This window comes from Panthera pardus, unplaced genomic scaffold, assembly GCF_024362965.1.
Source record: "Panthera pardus isolate Hobbes unplaced genomic scaffold, ASM2436296v1 HiC_scaffold_12, whole genome shotgun sequence".
Classification (NCBI taxonomy): domain Eukaryota; kingdom Metazoa; phylum Chordata; class Mammalia; order Carnivora; family Felidae; genus Panthera; species Panthera pardus.
This window is the reverse complement of record NW_026526677.1, coordinates 99949707-99959093: the sequence shown is the minus strand read 5'-3', so window position 1 is coordinate 99959093 and position 9387 is coordinate 99949707. Positions and strand designations below refer to the sequence as shown.

Here is a 9387-nt window from a genome sequence, read left to right as displayed (position 1 = left end):
CAAATTATGGAAGAAACACAGTGTCCACTGATGGATGAATGAAGTATACACACTCACACACACATACTCACACACATAGAATGGACTATTACTCAGCCATATAAAAGAATGAAATCCTGCCTTGTGCAATGACATGGATGAATCTAGAGAGTATAATGCTAAGTGAAACAAGCCAGTCAGAGAAAGACAAATACCATGATTTTATTCATCTTGGGAATTTAAGAAAAAAAAACAACCCGAAGAACAAAGAAAAAAAAAAAAGAGACAAACCAAAAAACAGACTCAACTATAGAGAACAAATTGGTGGCTGTGATGAGCAATGAGGAAGGTATAGAATTGTTGAATGACTATCTTGTACATCTGAAACTAATATAACACTGTTTATTATATAGGAATAAAACAAAAAAATAAAACTAATAAAAGACATCCAAATTGTAATGGAAGAAGTGAAACTGTCACTTTGGCAGATGGTTGGTTATTATATACAGAAAACCCTAGACTCTACCATAAGATTGTTAGAACTAATCAGTGAATTTGATAAAATACAAAATCAACATATGAAAATGTTTTGTGTTTCTATACACTAATACTAGAAAGAGAAATTAAGAAAGCCATCCCATTTAAAACCACATCAGAGAGAATAAAATACCTAGGAATAAATTCAACTAAGGAAATCAAAGACCTGTACACTGAAAACTATAACACTGATGAAAGAAATTGACAAGGACACAAATAAATAGCAAGGTATTCCCTACTCATAGATTGCAAGAATTAATATTGTTAAACTGTCCCTATTGCTCAGAGCCGTCTATAGATTCATTGTAATCCTAATCAAAATTCCAATGGCATTTTCACAGAAACAGAACAAAGAATCCTAATACTGGAATTGAACTACAAAGGATCTGGAATAGCCAAAGCAATCTTGAGAAAGAACAAAGCTAGAGGCATTATGCTCCCTGATTCCAAACTATATTACAAAGCTATAGTCATCCAAAGGGTATGGTATTGGCATAAAAAGAGACACATAGATCAATGGGACAGAACAGAGAATTGAGAAATAAACCCACACATATATGGTCAATTAACTCACAACAAAGGAGACATAAATATAAAATGGGGACAAGGCAGTCTTTTCAAAAAATGTTGGGAAAACTAGACAGCCACATGCAAAAGAATGAAACTAGACCACTATCTTACACCTTGCACAAATGTTAACTCAAAATGGATAGACTTGAACATAAGACCTGCAACCACAAAACTCCTAGAACGAAACAAAGGGGTTAAGCTTCTTGATGTTGGTCTTGGTGAGGAGTTTTTAGATCTGACTCCAAACACAAAAATAAGTGGGATTACATCAAACTAAAAAGCTTTTGCACAGGCAAAGAAATTGTCAACAAAATGAAGAGGCAACGTGCTGAAAAGGAGAAAATATTTGCCAAGTATGTATCTGCTAAGGGGCTAATATTCAAAATGCATGAAGAACACACACAACTCAATAGCAAAAAAAAAAAAAAAAAATCCAATTAAAAAATGGGCAGAGGACCTGAATAGACATTTTTCCAAAGTAGGTATACAAATGGCCAACAGACACATGAAAAGATGCTCAGCATCACTCATCATCAGAGAAATACAAATCAAAACTACAGTGAGATATCAACTCACACCTGTCAGAATGGCTACCAAAAAGACAAGATAAACAGGTGTTGGCAAGCATTTGGAGAAAAGGGAACCCTTATGCACTGTTGGCAGGAATATAAATTTGTGCGGCCACTCTGGAAAAGAGTACAGAGGCTCCTCAAAAAGTTAAAAATAGAACTACCACGTGATCTAGCAATTCTGCTTCTGGGTATCTATTCAAAGAAGACCAAGACATTAATTTGGAAAGCTATATGTGCCTTTATGTTCGTTGTAGCATTATTTACAACAGCCAAGATATGGAAACAACTAAGCGTCCACTGATGGATGAGTGGATAAAGATGTGGTACAATGCACAATGGGATTCTACTGGAATACAACGGAATACTACTCAGCCATAAAACAGAGTGAAATCTTGCCATTTGTGACAACCTGGATAGATCTCGACGGCATTGTGTGCTAAACCAACTTGGTCAAAGACAAAAACTGTACGGCCTCACTTCTATGTGGACTCTAACCAAAAAAAAAAAACCCAAGCTCATAGATACAGAGAACAGATTGGCGGTTGACAGGTTGACAGGGGTGTGGTCTGGGGTAGGTGAAATGGCTGAAGGGGATCAAAAGGAAAAAAAAAAACAACTACCAGTTATAGTTAACAGGGATGCAATATGCACGGGGACTATAGCTAAAACTACTTTGTGGCATATTTGAAAGTTGCTGAGAGAGTAAATCTTAAAAGTTTTCACTAGAAGAACAAACACTTGTAACTATGTACCGTGAAGGATATTAACTAGACTATTGTGGGGATCGTATTGCAATGTATACAAATACCAAATCATTACATCGTACACCTGAAACCAGTATAATGTTATATGTCAATTATACCTCAATGAAAATATTTTTCTTCATAAAAATGTTAAACATAGAATTATCATTTGATTTAGAAATTGCACTGCTAGTTATATATCCAAAGACTTGAAAACAGGGATTCAAACGGGAACTTACGTACTGATGTTTATGCATTAGTATTCATAATAGCCGAAGGAAACAACTCAAGGGTCCATCAATAATGGGATTAAGGGGCACCTGGGTGGCTTGGTTGGCTAAACATCAGACTTCGGCTCGGATCATGATCTCACGGTTCCTGAGTCCGAGCCCCACGTCGGGCTCTGTGCTGACAGCTCAGAGCCTGGAGCCTACTTCGGATTCTGTGTCTCCCTCTCTGCCCCCTACCCCACCCCTATCCCACTCAAGCTCTGTCTCTCTCACTCTCAAGAATACATAAACATTAAAAAAATTTTTTTAAAGCAATGGGATTAAAAATGTGGTCTATACCTATAATGGAATACCATTCAGCCTTAAAAAGGAACAAAATTCTCATACGGGCTACAACATGGATTATACTTGCAAACATACTAAGTGAAAGAAGCCAATAGAAAGGACAAAGACCCTATGAGTGATCATGGAGTAGTCAACTTAACAGAGACAGAAAGTAGAATGGTGGTTGCCAGGGCTGGGAGGAAGGGAGTGTGGGCGTTTAATGAATATAGAGTTTTTGTTTGCAGACCTGGCAAAGTTCTGGAAATGGGTAGTGGCGATGGTGGCACAAAGTGAATGTTCTTAACGCCACTGAACTGTCAACTTAAAAATGGTTAAAATGGTAAATTTCCCTGTGGCTCTCTTATCATACACACACACACACACACACACACACACACACACACACACACACACACACACAAATACAAATGCCTGGAGTCCAGGCCCACAAATTGTGATTCAGCTGGGATTGAACAAGCTCTTCAGGTGAATCTGATGCTTAACTAGGTTTGAGCCCCACTACTCTAGCTCTCTCTGATTGTTGCCAGGAGAGAGCAGGAGAGAGGTCTCTCTGAATCCTTCCAATGCTCTAGGGTGCACGTGAGTTCTCTGGGGAGTCTGTTAAACTACAGATTCTGATCCAGTGGGTCTGGAGTGAGGCCTAAGAACGTCCCTTTCTAGCAAGGTCCTGGGCGATGCTGACGCTGCGTGTCTGTGGCCTGTGCTTTGACTACCAGTGCTCTAGAGACAGACAGTGGCCTCATCTGTGGTGGACAGAGTGGAGGTCTGGAAAGGAGCAAGGAAGTGTGTGGGATGATGACTCCAGACAGTTTCGTGGTAACTAACTGGGGGTTTGGCTGACTTTGGAACTCGCTTCCGGGGACAGTTCAGACAGGTGGGTCTGCAGTTTACCTAAAGGACATACCGAGGCCAGAGATGATCAGCACACAACACTGTGGATTCTGCACAAGTCTGTTTGAATTTCTGCCCCTTGTGTTTGAGAGTTAAGGATCCAGAGCTAGGTTGACCACAAGTGAAACTGGCTCGTTCACCTTTGATGCTCTGTTGGCTCTCCAAATCCGTCTCATCCTGCCTGGCCCACCGCGGCCCCCAGAGCTCAGTCCGTCCCTCCCTCCCTATCACCGCCTCGCGACAGAATGAGGTACATCAGGCTCCCCGTTCCATCCAGCCCCGGCATGTTGGCTCACCTCTCGGAGTCAGTCACTCACGGCTCCACACTGACCGCCTTCCGGACAGTCAGTCCAGCTGGTCTCCCTGGTCCTGGCAGATGCCCCGCCTGCAACGTCCTAGGGACAGAACTGCAGCTCAGCCTCTGAGCGAGCACAACCCTGGGCAGTGTGGCTCTATGGTTAAGGAATCAGACACCCTGGGCCTCGGATCTAAGTGCACCTTTTCCTGCCCCTCTGCCCTTGGATGAGTTACTTAAGTCCCCACACCCCAGCTTGTCACCAGTCAGACGGAGACTGTGACACCTGCCTCCCAAAACTGCATTGAGGTCACATGGGCCGACACGAGGAAAGCCTTCTGCCCAATACCTGGCACATGGAGAGCTCGGTAATGTACGGTCACAACAGGGTTTCCCTCTGCGACCTTAAGCAGGTGCCTCTATTCTACTCTAGATTTGTTCATTCCCTCATGCTGCTCCGGGTTGGGTCCGGTTCGTGTTTCCCCAGTGTCCAGCGCAGGTGGGGGCGGGGCGCAGAACGGGGGCGGGCTCTCAGCCCCCATCTAGAACTCCCAGGCTGGATCATTGTGCTTGCAGTTCGGGAGGTGACCTGCAGATGGCGCACGCAGCCACGGGAGGCGTCCTGCCTGGCTACTGAAGGAGTGAAGCTGGGCTATCAGCCGGTGTCTGGAATGCAGGCCCTTCGCATTATTCTCATTATTGCTGTTGGCTGGTTCTCTGGGTTGGGTCCTCGGCGTGGGGGCTGAAATGGAGTTTCCCCTGGGCCTAGGAGTCACCACGGAGAACAAGGCCTCTGCCCCCGCCCCTGTCATGGTGCCTACCCCCTTACCTTGTACCGGGGACACTCACAGGGACAGCTCCTCTGTATCCCACACTCCCTGGGTGCTCACGGAGTGTTTGAGGAAGGAGTCGCTTTTTGGAAAGGGCTTCCATTAAAGGTCATGCCTCCCAGGCAGGGTCTTGCTGTGGCCCAGACGGGCAGGGACAGCTCACCTGCATCCTGCACAAAGCCCTCCGTTCTTCTCCAGCCCTCTGGGCCCCTTCCCAGTCCCTCCTCTCAGCTTCCGGGGGTACGGCAGGTCTCAGAGACTCACCTTCCTTCCAGATTCCCGATCCAGAGCTCAGCCTTCACTTGGGGGCACTGAACCCCCTATGTGCTTCTTAGGTGCACTGTCTTTTCACCCAGGGGTTCCTGGCCGTGCTGGAGGGAGGAGGGAAATGGCCACCTGCGGTCTTTCCGGGCCTACTCAAACCTGAACGTCCTCGGAGGCCCCGCCCACACGTCCTTTCAGCAGATAAGGACCCTCTGTGCCCCGGTTCCCTTCCACCTGGCAACCTGATGCCAACTCCTCCAAAACCAGGCAAGGTTCCCGGCATGCCTGCTGGCCCGTCCTCTTTGGTGGAGCTCCATTTCCCTCCTCCATGAGCCCCTTTCACCTCTCCAAACTCTGATGGCCTCACTCCTTCTCCTTGGCCTCACTTTGCCTTAACAGCCTAGAACTTCCGGCTCTGTCCCAACCCCCAGGATACATAGAATCTCTTCCTCCCCCTCCCAGTTTATAGGCACCTCTTATATGACTTAAGTGAGCACTTGTGGTTTGCCTAGCTTTACTTCCCTGGGCACGGTCATGTTCTCCTGGAGGAGAGAAGCCAGCACTTAGCCTCCCCACCCCCCATTCCAAGCTCCCCAAGCTCTCAGCAACGTTGCCTCATTTTATAGATAAGGAAACTGGCCCGGAGGGGTTTAGGAGCGTGCTCAAAGCCACACCGCTGGCCCCCTTTAGGGGCCGGCCCAGATCTGAGAACAGAACAGGTGCTCAAGAATGCACCCGGGCTAATTAAAAGCCTTTTAAAAAGTTTAACCTGCTGAGCTAAAACCCGCGCTTCTCACAGTCTCCCCATGAGAGATAGCCAGCTAGGCATAGGGGCCTTTCCTTTCTCCCCCCCCTCCCTACTGGCCCTTGCCAGATGGGAAAAAAGCTACCACGTAGAAACATAACCTTTATTGCACACGGCGCTGGGTTTTTTTTCATAGAAAAAGGTATTAACACATAAGCATCTGCAAATTGAAGCAAGTCCTGGTTTTCTTGGAACAGTAAAATCGCATGCAGTGTCTCTGAGTTGGGAGTTTGGTCTTTGTCAAAACCGCCTAGATTGAAAGGAGGGTTGAGTGAGTAGGAGGGAAAAATTGCTGAGTCTTTGTGCCTCTGTCTCAAAATAAGGGGAGAGAAATATATAGATACATAGCTTGTCGACACGTTCCCATCTCCCTATATATGTATATAGATCTCTCCACGCATATTTTGTGGGGTTGGAGGGGTTGATTTGTACTGTTAAATTCTTTGTGCCCTGGCTTCATGGAGAAGAAGAAAATAGTTTCATTTGTACAAAAGAGTTCTATGTACAAGCGTTCATGACTCGGGGGGTTTTCTTTTCGTTGTCGGTTGGTTTCTGTCTGTCAGTTTAATATAAATAATGCAGGAAAACAGCCAAGTTGGTGTGTGAGGGCTGGAGGTGCAGACAGGTCCGAGCGTGGGGCCGCTTTTCTCACCGTGCCCCTACACCAGGGTATAGGATTTCGAGTAGGCCCCTGCCCCCTGCTTCTGGGATCTCCCTACCCCCGATGTGCTCATCTCGAGAAGTGAGTCCCTGGAGCCCCCCATTTTGGTGTGTGGGCCCCCGGCCCGCGGAGGCTCGGTGCTGGGGGCCGGAGGGGCGGCACTGGGGGCCGCGGGGGGCTCGGCAGGGGTGGGGCCGGGAGCTGGGGGGGCCGTGCCGGCTGGGGGTGCTGGCATGGCCAGGGTCCTCTGAGGTAAAGTGGCTGTGGAGGCGGCAGCAGGGGCCCCTGGGTGCGGGAGGCCCAAGGGCTTGCTGGCAGGGTCCAAGGTCAGGTGGCGAGCCTGGGTGTGGTAGGTTCGAGCCAGGTTCCGGATGGAAGCCTCTCGGGGTGGGACCACGGGACAGGGCTCGCGCCCATCTGCCTTTCGAAAGAAGGCCTCCGACTTGGCATACAGGGGCAGGTTACAGTAGTCACCTGAAATCACAGAGCCAGAAAAGGTTGGAGGCAGAGGCCTCTGGGAGCCAGCTTGCTCGTGCCACCCCCTACCCCCCAGTCTTTCCCCCGATCTGACCTGGGAGTCCCTCCACAAGCCAGGCAATCGTCAGTTACTTGACCTCTCTGAGCCTCGGTTTCCTTATCGGTGAGATGTGGACAATCGCACTTCCCTATAGGATTACCGTCAGTAGTGAATGAGATCAAATACGGAAAGTGCTTCAGTTACCGTGGCTAGCACATGTAGTAGTTGCTCAATAAATTGATACTTGTTGCTAAATGGCCGGTATACGCTGCTCAGCTTCAGCTGGGGGAGAGCTCATTTCTGAAAACCACGACTCCCCACGCTGAGCCTGATTCTGCCTTCCGCCACATATTCTGCCACATAGCAAGCGCCCCCACACCTCCACCTTTCCCACGGCTGCCGTCCAGAGGTCTGAAGTCAGCTACGTGTCCTCACCCCTCTCCTTTCTCACAGGTGGGATCTTCCTGATTTCTCAAACCACCTCCGTATGACACGCTTCCGGGACCCCTGCGCCCTGATCCCTCGGCTCAATAAGCATCCTCACCTGTAAATGTGCCTCTGTCCTGTGACTGTGCCAGGAACTTTCCTTACATGATCTCATTTAGTCCCTGTAGCCCCCTGGATATAGGTTAATACCTGCCCACATTTTGCAAATGAGGAAACTGAGGTTCAGAGAGGTTAAGTGATCTGCCCCGATTCTCCCAGCTAGAAGGGGTAGGGGTGTCATTCAGGGCTGCGAATCTCCAAAGCCTTTGTACTTCGTTACCCTGGGCTCTTCTCTAGATGGTCCCGAGGGCCCCGATCAGCATGGCCACTGAGCAAGGCCAGTAGCGAGCAGACCAGACTGTGCATGATTTGCACGGTATAGTGTGGTCCAGTGCCCGTTGATGGACCCCCCTCCGGTTATCCTACGGCTGTCCCACCAACCCTGAAGGGCATATGCTCTGGCCAGGCCCCTGGGTCAGACAGTTCCCAGTCAGGCTAGGTCACTGTCCACCATTGAGGTTTGGCCACCATGGGCTGAGCTGCCAGGATTGTTCCTTCGCGTCTGGATTGATCTGAAAGGCACTGAGACCCACGGCCGTTGGGCAGCCGTGTCCCCACGCTGGCACAGCCTCGGGGTAAGGGGAGGATCACTACGTCCTGAGAACCTGCCCTGCGTCGGGCACATCCAGAACTTCCGGTGTCCGCTACGACAACGCAGAGTGTATGCTGTCACTTGCATTTTACAAACGAGAAAAGGAAGGCCAGAGAGGCTCAGTGACTTCCCAAGGCCACGGAGGTATTAAGCGGCTGAGCCAGGATAGGGACCCTGACCTGGACTCTGCCGAGTACTTGCTTTGCGCTGCCCACGCCGCCAAGGAGCCCTGCCCAGGCGGGCCGGCCCCACGTGGTGGCAGGGCAGGGGACCCAGCAGGGGAGGGGGGCCGAGCACTCACTCTTGTTGGCCCGGTGCGGGATGGGCACAGCCACGTTCTTGCCTCGGTCGGCATCCTGGGGCTTGGGCGGGGAGGCGGTAAAGCGGCAAATGCCGGGCTCTGAGGGCGTGCTCATGGACGTCATGCTGTCCGCGTTCTCGTTGGTGCCTGTGGTCATCTGGTCGGAGGAGCTGTCGGAGATGAAGCACTCGGTGATCTCGAACTTGGCGTGCTGAAGCTGCTCTTCCAGCTTGGCGTGCTCGTAGGCCCGAGCCAGCTCTTCGTACGTGGACGAGGCACTCTCAGTGGACACCATGCTGTTCCGTCCTTTGTCTGGGGAGACGGAGAGCGTGGAGGTGAGAAGAAATGGGGGGCGGGTCATGGGGAGAAGGGTCTCATTTACCAATGAGACCAGAGCTCACTTTGGATTCTGTGTCTCCCTCTCTCTGCCCCTCCCCTGCTCGCGCTCTGTCTCTCTCTCTCTCTCAAAAATAAACATTAAAAAATAAAAATAAAAACAAAAACGAGACCAGACTGAGCAGTGCCCCTACCCTTGACCCCAGTGGTCATCTCTGAGGACCCTGATCGCCCCCTGGGAAGGTGGCAGTGGTGGCCGAAGTGGGGTCTTCGGTGAATAAAGGGCAGAATGTCTTCCATTCTTGAAAATAAGCACCCACCCCCTGGAACACTCCGCTCTTTCTCCAACAAACATCACACATACCATTTTCTC

At 49.4% G+C, this 9387-nt stretch overlaps 1 protein-coding gene across 1 annotated transcript in view; it reads right to left on the bottom strand.

The window, feature by feature from the left end:
• Positions 1-6150: 6150 nt before the first annotated feature.
• Positions 6151-9387, bottom strand: part of DSCAML1 (DS cell adhesion molecule like 1) — a 348919-nt gene continuing 345682 nt past the window's right edge. The window contains exons 32-33 of the mRNA XM_053900429.1: positions 8679-8990; positions 6151-7196 (exon numbers count right to left, since the gene is read on the bottom strand). Of these exons, the coding sequence (XP_053756404.1) occupies positions 6721-7196; positions 8679-8990 (788 nt within the window). The 3' untranslated portion in view covers positions 6151-6720. The remainder of the gene's footprint in view (positions 7197-8678; positions 8991-9387) is intronic.